The sequence below is a fragment of the Thunnus thynnus genome, chromosome 13 (genome assembly GCF_963924715.1).
Source record: "Thunnus thynnus chromosome 13, fThuThy2.1, whole genome shotgun sequence".
NCBI classification, from domain to species: Eukaryota; Metazoa; Chordata; class Actinopteri; order Scombriformes; family Scombridae; genus Thunnus; species Thunnus thynnus.
In genome coordinates, this window is record NC_089529.1 from 31,904,517 (window position 1) to 31,919,263 (window position 14,747).

The 14,747-nt window shown below is 40.6% G+C and overlaps 2 protein-coding genes across 2 annotated transcripts; one reads left to right on the forward strand and one right to left on the reverse strand.

Moving 5' to 3' along the window:
• Nucleotides 1-1,325: 1,325 nt before the first annotated feature.
• LOC137196223 (GTPase IMAP family member 2-like) lies at nucleotides 1,326-5,704 on the reverse strand. Its single transcript, XM_067609084.1, has 3 exons — nucleotides 5,584-5,704; nucleotides 3,035-3,596; nucleotides 1,326-2,596 (listed from the first exon to the last, which is right to left on the reverse strand). Exons 1-3 carry the CDS (start codon nucleotides 5,611-5,613, stop codon nucleotides 1,815-1,817), a joined length of 1,374 nt encoding a protein of 457 aa, XP_067465185.1. The 5' UTR covers nucleotides 5,614-5,704; the 3' UTR covers nucleotides 1,326-1,814.
• A 124-nt stretch (nucleotides 5,705-5,828) lies between these two features.
• LOC137196224 (GTPase IMAP family member 7-like) lies at nucleotides 5,829-13,782 on the forward strand. Its single transcript, XM_067609085.1, has 4 exons — nucleotides 5,829-5,877; nucleotides 11,403-11,444; nucleotides 12,521-12,625; nucleotides 12,773-13,782. Exons 1-4 carry the CDS (start codon nucleotides 5,856-5,858, stop codon nucleotides 13,543-13,545), a joined length of 942 nt encoding a protein of 313 aa, XP_067465186.1. The 5' UTR covers nucleotides 5,829-5,855; the 3' UTR covers nucleotides 13,546-13,782.
• Nucleotides 13,783-14,747: the final 965 nt, after the last annotated feature.

Consider the following 14,747-nt stretch of genomic DNA (forward strand, 5'->3'; position numbering starts at 1 on the left):
TAGTAATAGTAGTAGTAGTTTAATTTGTCCAACACACTACTAGAATATGTAACTAATGTCAATAACACCATCAGTTAGTAGTAGTATTTAGTAGTAGTACTACTACTAGTAGTAGTATTTAGTAGTAGTAAGAGTACTTTATATACATCTTACAACATGTCTGGAGGGAATCTGTAAACAGTCTTGTTTTGGTCTTTAATTTGTCCAACAAACTACTAGAATATGTAACTAATGTCAATAACACCATCAGTTAGTAGTAGTATTTAGTAGTAGTAATACTAGTAGTAGTAGTTTAATTTGTCCATCACACTACTAGAATATGTAACTAATGTCAATAACACCATCAGTTAGTAGTAGTATTTAGTAGTAGTAATACTAGTAGTAGTAGTTTAATTTGTCCAACACACTACTGAAATATGTAACTAATGTCAATAACACCATCAGTTAGTAGTAGTATTTAGTAGTAGTAATACTAGTAGTAGTAGTTTAATTTGTCCAACACACTACTAGAATATGTAACTAATGTCAATAACACCATCAGTTAGTAGTAGTATTTAGTAGTAGTAATACTAGTAGTAGTAGTTTAATTTGTCCAACACACTACTAGAATATGTAACTAATGTCAATAACACCATCAGTTAGTAGTAGTAGTATTTAGTAGTAGTAATACTAGTAGTAGTAGTTTAATTTGTCCATCACACTACTAGAATATGTAACTAATGTCAATAACACCATCAGTTAGTAGTAGTATTTAGTAGTAGTAATACTAGTAGTAGTAGTATTTAGTAGTAGTAATAGTAGTAGTAGTAGTATTTAGTAGTAGTAATACTAGTAGTAGTAGTTTAATTTGTCCATCACACTACTAGAATATGTAACTAATGTCAATAACACCATCAGTTCATCTCTGTAATGATGCAGCAGCGCCGCCTGCTGGAGGAAAGCAAACATTACAGCTGCTGGCTGAGAAATATTCACATCCTTCACTCTCAGGACAAGTTCAACGTTTTTTTGGGAAATAAAGTTTTTGAGCATATGGAGGAAGATCAGACGGATGATGATGAATTTGAAATGTTTTCTAAAGCTTGTGGTTAGAACATGTTGCACATATAAACATACAGAACAGATGTTTCAGTTGCCACAGTTCCACAACAACAGTCTGTGCAGTGAAATATGAATAAAATCTGAGTGTCAGGATGTTTTTGTTGTGTTTTCAGGTGAAAGGTGCTGCTGAGGATGTAGATCATCACCTCTCTGGTTTGTTTTCATCAGACCTGCAGTATGTGAGGCAGCTGATCAGCTGATGATCAGCTGATGGAGGAAACTTCAACTTCAAGCTTCATTTTAACTAAAAGCTTAAAAATAAGCATCACTTGTATTTCATTAATTGAATGTTTATTTGTATAGAGACAAGTATAGTATGAACTAACACCACATATTACAGTATATAAAATACATAAAACTGAACAATAAAATTCACATGGAGCTGCAAAAATTCATATTCATTCATACATGTATACAATAACTTGTAAATATTCAAACTAATTGTAACATTTGGTCGACTTTGAAACAGTTCAAACTATGTACAAAGCAACATATCAATTATTACCTGAAAGTATCCAAAAGTTGTTTAAAATGAGAGAAAGTCGATGTGATCTGAGAGGAATTTACATGTTTAAGTAAAGATCAGTGAGGACTGATGTAATAAATCATTGTATTTCAGTCAAAGGTGTGAATTTATGAACAGTGTTTCTGACAGGAAGGGAGGTTAGAGATGGGTCGAGTCCAAGAGTTGAGTCCAGATTATGATACATAATTCATTGAACCTGGAGCTCTACAGCCTCTCCATCACTGCCCTCATGTTCTTCACTTAGTCTGGTATACCTGGTTCTACTGCGATTTGTATCCATTTCCTGGAGCTTCTGTTTGAACCATTCCAGGAATTCATCCCATTTTATGGAAACTTTCACTGGAAGCGTCTGAACCTTGTAGAACCTGTCAGTGTTGTAGGGCCCTGTCGCACTAGCTGTGATCATCTCATCTATTTTATTCAGCAGGTCTTTAACCTGCTGTCTGTTTCCTCTCTTTGTGTTGTCAAACACACAGTACCTACCATTACACATGGAGACCAGTTTAGACACATCTCTGTTGGCCTGAATCAGATTATCAATGGGCTGACCTCCTAACTGATCTCCATGAGTGAACAGCACTATGGTGTACTTAGAAGCATCACTGCCGAATAGTTTTGGCAGCATCTTAAACAGTATGACATGTGCATCAGAGACTCTGCCCTGTTTGACCACAATGATGAAGGCGTGTGGTTCCTGACTGGCCACATCTATTGCCTTCATGATCTCATCGTACAGCTTTCTGGGAGTCAGAACTCTTCCAGTGAACCCAGGAGTGTCGACCACAGTGATCTGCCAACCCTCCACCTCTGCTGACTCAGAGACACTCTCTGTAGTGATTGGATCAAAGCTACAGCCTGATATAAACTGATTTGACCCCAGGATGGTGTTTCCTGATAAACTCTTCCCGTCTCCGGGTAGACCCAGCAGAACGATCCTCCTGACCACGCCGTAAAGTCTGGGACGAACAACTGAAAGAAAGAACACAGAGAAGCATAAAAATTATGAAAAATGTGGATGTTCTGATATCATCAATCACAAAGTTCATCAGTCATTCTGCTAATAGCTAATGATTGATGATCTTTGTGTTGATCAGTGACGGTTTCCAGGTGATGAACTATTGATGCTGTAAAGGTGTAATGAAGCTGCTCTGCTGTTGCAGAACCTTTGAACCGTCTTTTTCTCCAGCAGGTGGAGCAGAGAGGAGTATTGATATGAGAGGAGCTGATCAGTGAGGCTCATGTGTTCAGTTTGAGACTCTCTGGTGTTTCTCAGACAGCATCACTCTGTATTTAACTCACTTCACAGCAGAACTGTTAGATGAACTGATGAACTGATGGACTGATGGACTCATTAAAGCCTCTGGCAGCATCACCTGATGAGACTAACGAGTGTGAATCATTACTCACCGTCCTGAAGACCATCTCTCTTCAGCAGCAGCTCTCTGACTTGTTCCTGTCCTCCATTTTTATTGTTGAACACATGAGTTCCTGCAAACTTCCGAACAAGTCCTGGAAGTGGACTTTCTGGATCCTCGTTGAGAAAATCCTCCAGTGACATGTTTAATTTATCTCCATTTGTGAAAAGCATATAACTGTCTGTCAACCCATCGTCTCCGACAGCTCTGACCGCTGCCTCCACAGCCTTCTTCTGCTCGACGGTGAACCGATCGATCTTCACCACAACCAGGAAGAGTTTACGTCTGGAGGACCGCAGGAGGTTCTGACAGCAGGTCCTGATCTCCTCCTCCTTCTCTGAGCCTAATATTCCTGGAGTGTCGATCACTGAGATCTGATTCCCAAACACACTTCCTGTCTGCTCAGAGATCTGTTTTGTCACTGATGTGAAGGCCCGTCTTGACTCAAACGTTCCTTGTCCTAAGATGGTGTTTCCTGAAGCACTTTTACCGACTCCAGAGTGTCCCAGCAGCACGATGGTCAGATGTGGATCCATGTCTAAACACCAGAGAACCTGCAGACACAACGGAGAGGTTAGAAAGGCTCGATGGTGTTTCTGGGAAATGCCTGAAAGAAACGGCAGAAAGTATTAAACTGTTGTTGTGTCCAATTTTATTACTATTACATGGACTCTGTATTTTTGGTTTCCTGTTTATTACTGATAGGAGAGGCTGCAGCTTATAATGTGCTTGTGTATTTAAGTTATATTCGTGAATATTAGACAGTTTTGTGTATGTTGGTTAGTTGTGTAGTGTTCCATCAAGTGTCTTTTCACTCGTCTGTGTTCAGGAAACATGAAACAGAAGAACTGTGAGGGACTTTTATAAAAATACTTCAGTAAATCTCCATTTTATTCGTGGTCACAACAAACAACCCAGAACAGTCGATTGTAGAAAAGATGAAACTGTGTCGCATAAAGAAGAGAAAACTAGAGCGAACAGAACAAACCTGCTGATGAAACTATATGAAGAATATAAACTACAGTTAACAAGGTGAAGGAGACGACTCGGCACAAAACTGATGACAGATTAAATGCACACCTGTAGGCAGGTAGTGATGGTCTAAAGGTTAGAGTAGGTTGTTTATGATAACTGACGTGTGTATATTTATTACCCTACATGAATACAGAGTTACTGAACTTTATTGACTGTTTCAAACACATTGTGAGCATTTTAGAAGCAGCAGGTTCTGACTTTTGTCAGCGACAAGTTCCTTGTTTTCCCGGCGGCAGAACAGGTGAAGAGAGCGGTGAATGACGTTACAGTTAATACTGTAAACATTTAAACACAGCAGAAGGATTCATGGTTTAGACTTTATTTAATTGTCTTTTTGTCTTCACAGCTTGAACAAAATGAGTGAATGAATAAATAAATAACTTCAAAATAACGCTGGCACACTTTTATTTCTTAAATTATAAACGCTGAGCTTTTAAATAAAAGGGATCAGTCCAATACAGGAGTGACCGCGAATAAAACGGAGATTTACTGAAGTATTTTTATAAAAGTCTCTCACAGTTCTTCTGTTTCATGTTTCCTGAACACAGACGAGTGAAAAGACACTTGATGGAAGCGTCTGTTTCCGTCTGTCCGACCTTCTTTGACACACAGCTGAATTAAGCTTGACTGTTAGTTACCATGGTTACCGTGGTTACTGGGCTGGGACTCATATAAACCGCAGTGATGGAGCAAACTCTCACTTAAATTAGCGACGCTTAATGAAATAAACCAGACTCTCCAGCCTGATGCTCCTGAGTCGGATCCACCTGCTCTGCTCCATGTGACAGGAACTTTGATTAATTATTAAAATAAAATGCAAAATATATTCAAAATCTGAGAATGTCACACGATACATCTCCTGCTCAGTACAAGTTAAATAAAGATATTAAATAAAGTTAATATTGTTAAGTGAAGCTCTGTGTCTGTCTCTAAATGTTCCTACAGACAAACTTACAGCACTGAGTGTCTGTAACGACTGATTTTAGTCTTCAGGTTGTTTATGAAGCTCAACAGAAGCTGCAGCGTCTCTGATGTTTCTCATTTAGAACTTCCTGTTTTTCTGCAACATCCTCGATTCAATCTCAGCTGAAAACGTCCCGTTTTAAAAAAGAGACCTAATAATATAATAATATAATAATATAATAATATAATAATATAATCAGTAAATGGTGCCTGTAGGTAGAAGACGGTCTGTCAGGAACATAATGGCGGTTTCTCCGGTGTGAACGGAACCGATTGAATTATCATAACAAACTAAATGAGTTCATCACAGTTTAGTCAACATGAAGCCTGAACATTAACTGTAAACCTTTAAAACTGACAACTTGTTCTCACTGATGAGGTGAAAAGTGTTACAGTGAAGACAAATGAACATAATTTAGCTCGTGATGACTGATATCAAACTTTTAAATGAGGAAGTAAAGAAATGTACATCAGAGTAATTATGTTTAACTCTGAAAGAAGAGCAACATGTGACATTTAAAGACAGAAAGAAAACGGTCTGACCTGCTGACGGGTTCTGGTCTCAGTGTTCATATGATGGCGAGGAACCGTTTAACGATATTATTTCCTAGGATGGCGAAGTCATGACCCGCCCAACTCTGCCTCTGATTGGCTTACCTTGATATTCTTACCCTAACCAATCTCACTCCTCATGCCTGAACCCAACCAGCCCAGCCTACGAAGGAAACCAGTACTAGCCAATCAGAGCAGAGTATGGTGGGTCATGACTTCGCCATCCTAGGAAACGGAATAGGCGTCCTGTAAAGGCAGCAGTGATGGCAGCGACTCAAACTGTCGGTAAGTTCAACCTGACAGTTTGATATTTTACAACAGACTGACTGAAACTGTGATTATATTATTACATCATTATAGATTCTATTGATTAATACTCACTATTGACTAATATTCACTGAGCAACAGTTAAGAGGCCTTAAATAAGTTTAAAGCGGCAAATTATTCTTTCTTTCTTTCTTTCTTTCTGTCGTCGGTTACTTTCACTTTCAGTTATCGTGCACGTGGACATCATGGATCGTTTCACACAGAAATCTCTTAAATCTAATTAATACGACGATCTGTGAATACGACAGATGGATAAATTAGGCAAAAGAAACAAATAGACTTAAAGGCTAAAAGATATATTATAACTAAATAGTCTCAAATATAAGAATAAATAGACTAAAAATAGAAGAGAGACTTGAGTTATAACCCGATAAAATAATTAAATAAAAAGAACAAAATGAAGGGAAAGAGTTAAAGCAGGAAAGTTGTCTGATAGCAAGTGGAAATCAAGTATTTTAGCTTTTTGTTGCTGGAGAGTTAAATCTGTAACAACTTTGTATTGAAGTTTGTTGAAGATATTTCTTTATAAAAGTGATAAAAGAGAAGACTGAATGTGGCTGATATCCATCAGTCACTATATTTGTGTCTTGTGTCTCCTTCATTGCTGAGACAGTCAGTCTGTCAGAGTCAGACCAACCTGTTCTCGTCCTCTTTCTCCACTTCAGCAGCACATCACATATTAACTGTGCAGTTTCTGCAGACTCCACAGCTGAACTCAGGGCCGCTGCGAACCATCTGGAGGCCATAAGCATAAGATTCGTGTTGTCTCTTACATTCAGAGGCTGAGCTAGACTCTCAGCACAGACAGCTGATATATCCTGTTATCACAAACTGTTATTGAGCCATGCGAGCATATGTGTCAGGAAACATACAGCCACCGATAGACAGAGACAAGCCAGGTGATCTGTCTCCGCACCGTGACTTTATAACACGCGAATAACATGAACATAAAATAGACACAGTGGTCTACAACACTACAAGATCTATTCACATACAGAGAGGACAGTCTGCAACACCACAACCTTTTACGTTAATAAAGACTAATTATGGATGTTTCACCTGCTTAAAGTTACCATGGGTAGATCTTTAGAATATGTCAGTGTTTTAAAATGATGTTCTGACTTTTAGAGGTGAATATAGTTCAGTAAATAAGCCGTAGAATAAGCTGATCTTGCAGATCTCTGCTCTCTGCATCCATTTTTTTCCTGTACATCTTCTTGGTTATCTCTCTCTCTCTCTCTCTCTCTCTCTCTAAATTTGGATGACATCATCGTATTGCTCTGGAACATCACATTTTCTTTTCAGTCCAGCGAGTTGTCTTCCAGGTAGACTTCCCTCTTCAGAGGGACGAGGTGTGTTCAGATCTGTAGGTTTGGTGTAAAGACAGGAAGAGAGGAGTTCGTCTCTCTCTGTTACGTCTATAGTTAAGTTATCATAACACATCATCAGCATAACACTTCCCAGACATAACAAAAGGGAAGAAGCAAAAAGAGTTTCTCTTAAGACCAAGGAGGCCAGATGAACTCATCATGATGACGCTGATGAAGGCCAAAAGCTGAAATGTGTTGGTCTCACAGTAAAGTTGTTCCACATAGTGACAAGGTTGTCTGGTACACCAGAGCTAGACCCAAACGCACGACTCAAACAGTACTTCCAAAAAACGAGTCTTTAACAGCAGGTTCGGTACAGAAAACCACTAGAGACTATCACAAAGAGGATAAATGCTGGAACGCTTGCGACTAAGACCTAAGACGACCTGGCACAGGAAGCAGGGGTCACACAGACTAAACACACAAGGGGAGTGACGGTAATGAGACACAGGCGGAGGACGTTAGGGGACGATGATGACGAGGACAGGAGCGGGAAACACACCAGGGCAGGAAGTGGATCTGAAACGAGAGGAGAGTTAGAAAATAAAACAGGAAATGCAGAACTTAATGAGAGAAAATGATTCATGACATATATACCACAAGACCTTTAGACTTTTTCTGCGTGCACGTTGGAAGCAGTCTTGTCTTATTATGTATTTATTGGGACTATGCACTGGCGCTCTAATAGGGGGGACAGCGAGACCCTTTCAGGTGTTATAGTAATAAAGTGGTAACGTCCAGGCCAGATATTCACAGCGATACTGTCTTTAAATCCAAGTATGGCTGCCAGTTCAGCTGCCAGTGTAAATAATCTAACTACCAAATACAACATCTGGTCCTGTTGCAACGACCAGAGCAAGCAGCACACGGACAGTTCGGTGCTTTCATGACCTTGAAATGTGTTTTTCTGTTCGGTGTTGTGTGAACTGTCAGGGGGAGACGCGCAAATACGCAGCGCAAAGTGAGATGTTGATGTTTTTGTGGAAAACGTGGAGCAAAGTCACTCCGCTGCCACTCAGTGTCAACAAGAGCAAACTAAATACTGTTTATACTTTAACTTTAATTAAATCGGCTGAAAACGACGATGACGATGGTTTACAGGTCCACGTGATGAATTGCGGATGCTATAAAGAGCCGCACAGCTGTTCCGCTGTTGGAGAACCTAAACTGCACTTTTTATTTCCAGTTTGTTTCATTGCACAGACTGGTGGAGCTGCTTCATTAGGACTCACTGTTTTAGTGGAAATGAGGCTCATGCACAGCGCAGCTTTATAAACCTGACTGATATAAAATACTTACTGGTTCTAACTGGTAATCAAATGTAGGTACAGTTGGGTTTTAAAGTGTAACTTCCTCGTATGAATCAGTACATATTTATATTTGCAATAAAATAAAATAAAATCATTTTTTATGCTTGTGTGTTTGACAGACAAGCTTCACCCTCACTCCAGAGATTTATTATGCTCATGTCTTCTACGTCACTGTATGAATTCGAATAGAACGAGTTGAGAGATGGGTCTATACTTTTGAAAATGAGCTCCTAGCAGCCATGTTGGTCCAGCACTGCAGCAGCTCATAACAGCCAAACATAACAGTAATGTAATAATATACATAGTATATCTTTAATTACACAATAGTAAGGTATGCAGGTAGTTATGAAAAACAGCGAGTCTTACTGTGTAAACACATGGTGACAACAGGGAGCAGGCTGGAGTACCTGCTCCCTGTTGTTGAGCAGAGGCAAAAACATTTGAATGTATTGCACATATTAATATGTACTGATTCATACCAGGAAGTTCATAGAAATTACTATTGTTTGGGAGCCTCTGTGCAGCACTGGTCCAGTACGTGAGTTAACCTCTGAGTCGTTGCCTGGGAAACTCTTCGTACGGCAGTGCGTAACGTGTGTGAGAGAGAAAATGTGAACAGGAAGTTGTCGGTCTGGCAGTAAATGTTCAGTACAGACTACAGTGTACCAGTTAATAAATGCTGAAGCAAAAGTCACGACTGTTGTTTCCCCAACTGCTGGAAAAGTGAAGGAGGTTATTGGTTATATGGGTGTAACTGGATGTCCCCCACTTCAAAACTCATTGTGGCGCCACTGGGACCATTTACAGTGTTAAACATAAATGTTACTGTTTGATGTGCTGCCTTCATCCAACACTTACAACTCAAGGCTGTCAGTCTTCCTGATGTGTCACATGTTGGTAGTGACTATAAATTCCTCTTTAGATGCAGATAAAGGTTTTTAATATACTGTAAATGTCTTTGCTTTTCTGCTGTTACTGTTTTGTCTGTTTTTAGTCGTCTGACAAGGGTTTGTTGTGATCTGTTCCGTCTTTAATGAGCCGTCTCAGGCCGGTGTGTAGACAGACGCTGTCTGAGGACTAAACACTTTATCAGCACAGCACCTTTCATACAGGCCACGGACAAGCTGATAGTCAGACAGAACAATCTGAGACTAATTCACACGAGAAATAAGAATTATAAAAAAGTAATAAGCTACAATAACAATAAAATAGAGTTAAGTAAAAACTAGATAAAATAAAACATATATAGCTGCTATTTGATCAATAAATCAGCTTTATTGAAGTATCTATTGCAGATGGAGGTCATTGAATGTTTCACTGAAGAGCATTTATGATGTGATGAATGATTGTGACAGAATAGGTCATCAGTGCTCCAAATCACCTGTTAGTGGAGAGCTGCGTCAACCATCATCTCTGCTGTTGGTTTAACATGTTGGAACACTGATCGGATGCTCATTAACTCACCCACCATCAAAATATTCTTTACAGTTCACTAACCTCCTCTGACTTCTGTCAGCCAGTTAGGACCTGATTCAACCAGTTAGGACCTGATTCAGCCAGTTAGGACCTGATTCAGCCAGTTAGGAGCTGATTCAGCCAGTTAGGACCTGATTCAGCCAGTTAGGACCTGATTCAGCCAGTTAGGACCTGATTCAGCCAGTTAGGAGCTGATTCAGCCAGTTAGGACCTGATTCAGCCAGTTAGGACCTGATTCAGCCAGTTAGGACCTGATTCAGCCAGTTAGGAGCTGATTCAGCCTGTTAGGACCTGATTCAGCCAGTTAGGAGCTGATTCAGCCAGTTAGGACCTGATTCAGCCAGTTAGGACCTGATTCAGCCAGTTAGGAGCTGATTCAGCCAGTTAGGAGCTGATTCAGCCAGTTAGGACCTGATTCAACCAGTTAGGACCTGATTCAGCCAGTTAGGACCTGATTCAGCCAGTTAGGAGCTGATTCAACCAGTTAGGACCTGATTCAGCCAGTTAGGACCTGATTCAGCCAGTTAGGACCTGATTCAGCCAGTTAGGAGCTGATTCAGCCAGTTAGGACCAGATTCAGCCAGTTAGGACCTGATTCAGCCAGTTAGGACCTGATTCAGCCAGTTAGGACCTGATTCAGCCAGTTAGGACCTGATTCAGCCAGTTAGGAGCTGATTCAGCCAGTTAGGACCAGATTCAGCCAGTTAGGACCTGATTCAGCCAGTTAGGACCTGATTCAGCCAGTTAGGACCTGATTCAGCCAGTTAGGAGCTGATTCAACCAGTTAGGACCTGATTCAGCCAGTTAGGACCTGATTCAGCCAGTTAGGACCTGATTCAGCCAGTTAGGAGCTGATTCAGCCAGTTAGGACCAGATTCAGCCAGTTAGGACCTGATTCAGCCAGTTAGGACCTGATTCAGCCAGTTAGGACCTGATTCAGCCAGTTAGGAGCTGATTCAGCCAGTTAGGACCAGATTCAGCCAGTTAGGACCTGATTCAGCCAGTTAGGACCTGATTCAGCCAGTTAGGACCTGATTCAACCAGTTAGGACCTGATTCAGCCAGTTAGGACCTGATTCAGCCAGTTAGGACCTGATTCAGCTTGTTTTGTGAGGACAGCTGCAGGTTTGAACATTTAAACCTCTGATCTGTGTTTTTAATCTCGTTTCAGTGCAGCCGGCATGCTGCACAACACCACCAATATATCCATTCTAATTCTGCTGCTATTGATTGATTTGATTATCTTCGTTATGATTCTGTTGTTATTTACAATGTTTGAGTTCATCAGTGGTCTGAATGATGAGTTCATTTGTTCTCTCTCTGCACAGATCCACTGAGAAAAAGAAGAGGCAGTATGGATAAACCTCCAGGTCTGAAACACATCTGTTTGACATCATATCTGTTCTCCAACATCTCTGAGAGTGATTGAACATTTCATGGTGGATCTGTATTGTTTATGGCTCTGTGGAGGGCATATATATATATATATATATATATATATATATATATATGCCCTCCACATATATATGTAGTCAGTATATGAGGAACAACTGCAACAGACTCAAAGATACTAAAAACAGAAAACACTGATGTGAGAAGCAGGACTGAGGGAGGAAATCTGCATGTAGAGCTGTGACTTTATAAAACCAGTCAACTGACAGACAGTCATCATCTTCAGTGTTCAAACCTTTAAATTAAACTGTCTCGTATGTTTCTTGTGTCTGAACGTACAAACAAATTATCTCCACCTGGAAACCAGTCCGATTATTACACATGAGAAACAAGTCACTTCTTCTTGACTTCAGCCAGAGAGATCATATTTAAATGCCTTAAAAAGAGATGAGACGGTGCTAGATAATGTTTGATTATCTCTGATAAATCTCTGCCTCCGGGATCTCACAGTGATTATTTAGGCCAGAAATGTTTGATTCTTCAGCAGCTTTTATCATAAATTAAAGAGTTCAGTCTTGACCTGATGACTTCTGTTATGATTTGGCGCTATATAAATAAAACTGATTGATTGATTGATAAAGTACGATACAGTTTGTGATGTTTTATGTCTGTTTTTTGCAGTAAAATTGCAGGAATTGAAAAATGCAAAAGTAAAATAATGTGATTTATTTAAACTGGTACCAGTGAAGAGTCGTATGTAACAACTTCCTGCAGATCACAGAAACAACTTTATTACAGCTGAACATGAGAACCATGAGGACTCAATGTTCTATAAAACAGAAAATACTGTACTTGAGTTCCATTTATAACCTTTATTAAATAAACTAGCAGCAAATAAAATCATCAATAACGTTGTTAAAATAAATCTAGTTTGATGTTTATGTCCGAACAACATCAGCTTGTTTTCTTCTGACTGTGTTAATTATCGATATTGATTAATATTTCACCAGTTCAGCTGCACAACGTCAGAGTCTCAGATGTTTCTCTGTTGCAGACTTGAGGCTGGTTCTTGTTGGGAAGACTGGAGCAGGAAAGAGCTCCAGTGGAAACACCATACTGGGAAGAGACGCCTTCTGTGCAGCAGTCAGTCAGTCCTCAGGTAACACACACACACACACACACACACACACATATATACATATATATATATATCTGATCTCTGAAATAAACGCACTGTATTTCCTGCTTTGTCCTGATTGGATGTGAATGTTGCTGATTGGCGGCTTTATGTGTTTTCTCTCCGCAGTGACCAGACAGTGCTGTAAGCAGAGCGGCGAGGTGTTCGGCAGGAAGGCGACCATCGTCGACACGCCCGGCCTCTTCGACACCTCGTTACCCGAGCACACGGTGAAGAGAGAGATCTCTAAATGCATCAACATGTCGGCCCCGGGGCCCCACGCCATCCTGCTGGTCATCAAGGTCGGGCCTTTTACCGATGAGGAGCGAGACGCCGTGAGGCAGGTGGAGGAGATCTTTGGGGAGGATGCCTGGAGGTACACCATCATCCTCTTCACCCAGGACGACCAAGCTGGACCAGATGTGGAGAGACAGCTGCTGGAGGCGGGAGGCGAGCTGCGGTCCATCCTGACGAAGGTGGAGAACAGATATCACGTCCTCAACAATGACAAAGCTGACGATCGTGGTCAGGTCCTGGATCTGCTGGAGAAGGTGGAGAAGATGGTTGAAAACAATGTAGGAGAGTTTTACTCCAACCCCACATACCTGCAGGTGGTCCACATGCTGGAGAAGAGGGAGGCGGAGCTCCGAGACTTCTATGAGAAGAAACTGGAGGAGAAAATAAAAGCTGTGGAGTTAAAGTACGAGAAGATGCTGAAGGAGGCTCAGCAGGAACGTCCAGACGTGAAAAGGCGACGTCAGTCTGAGCTGCAGGAGGTGAAACGGTTCTACCAGACTTTAAAGACAGATGTCCGACATGTTGTTGAGCAGACGGTGCCAACAGACTCCATGGAAGACATTCACAAGTTTCACATGACCCTCAAACTGAAATTTACCTCCTAAACACGTCAGAGATGGTGAACAGACTGAAATGTGTGAACAGTGATGCAGCAGAAAGAAACTTTTGGATTCACACCATGATGTTTAGTCTAGATGTGCCGTCACTAAAAGCTAACAGATATTAGCACACTTATACTTTTAAAAGGGTAAAAACAGAGAACACTGACATTTGTGATGGTGAACAAACCACCTGAAACATATTTTCTATACTGCACATTTTGTAATAAACATCAAAAAGTTTGTTTGAGAATGAAATATTAATATTCAGTTCCTTTACTGATATGATAATAAAACAGTGGTTCAACCAATGGCGCCGTGATCCACCCAAACCCCCAATATAACATGCTTTATATGCAAACAGATGGTGACTAACCAGGTAATCACGTTCTATCGTACGTACAGAATAAGTATATCGTCATTTGCAGGATGTAATCTTAAGCACATTTCTGTTGAGTTTACAAATGTCAGTTTTCAATTCTTTGAGCAATCACCTCATGTGTATCTGATGTGACACCATTGTTGGGATCAATAATTGTCTCCCTAATGCCGGGGCAACGCTCAGAGAGACCCAGCAGCCAGAGAGATCCTCCTCTGATCTTGGAGGCAGCAGACAGGAAGTTCAGTCCGTCATGGCTCCCCTTCCCTCCTCTACTAACGTCACTGACGTTTACTTTCCCTTTGACTCCAGTTTTTAGTCAAACTGACGTTTCTCTCACTGTGCAGGAAACAGGTAGAAATAGAGACGTGAAGTTTGCAGCAGCGTTTCAAAGGGTGTGGTGCTGGTTCTGGGTTTGGGGTTAGAAAACACTGTTCTCACTCAGAGGAAGTTGTTAGTTTGGTCTGAAGGTGAATCTGATCGTCTGTTTTTTCAGTCTGTGTGTCTCTGCTTTTTTGTTTGTTTGTAGTTTGTGTGTTTCCTGCTTCGTCTCAGGTGAGTCAGGTGAGGGTGGAGTTTCGTTAGATCTGATAAATGCTTCCAGTGTTCAAAAATACACTTAAAGAAGCTTGTAGAACAATGTTTGTCTGGTTGATCTATTTTAGATTTGGCAAATTTCCCAAAAACCAAAAAGGAAAGTGTGACTTCACACTGTTCTGGTGACACTGAGAGTGTTTACTGCACCATCAGATCATTACTGCTTTTGACTTTTTGTGTTTTCTGGGTGCCAGCCAGGATGCAGACTGAAGCAACAAGACATAACATACTC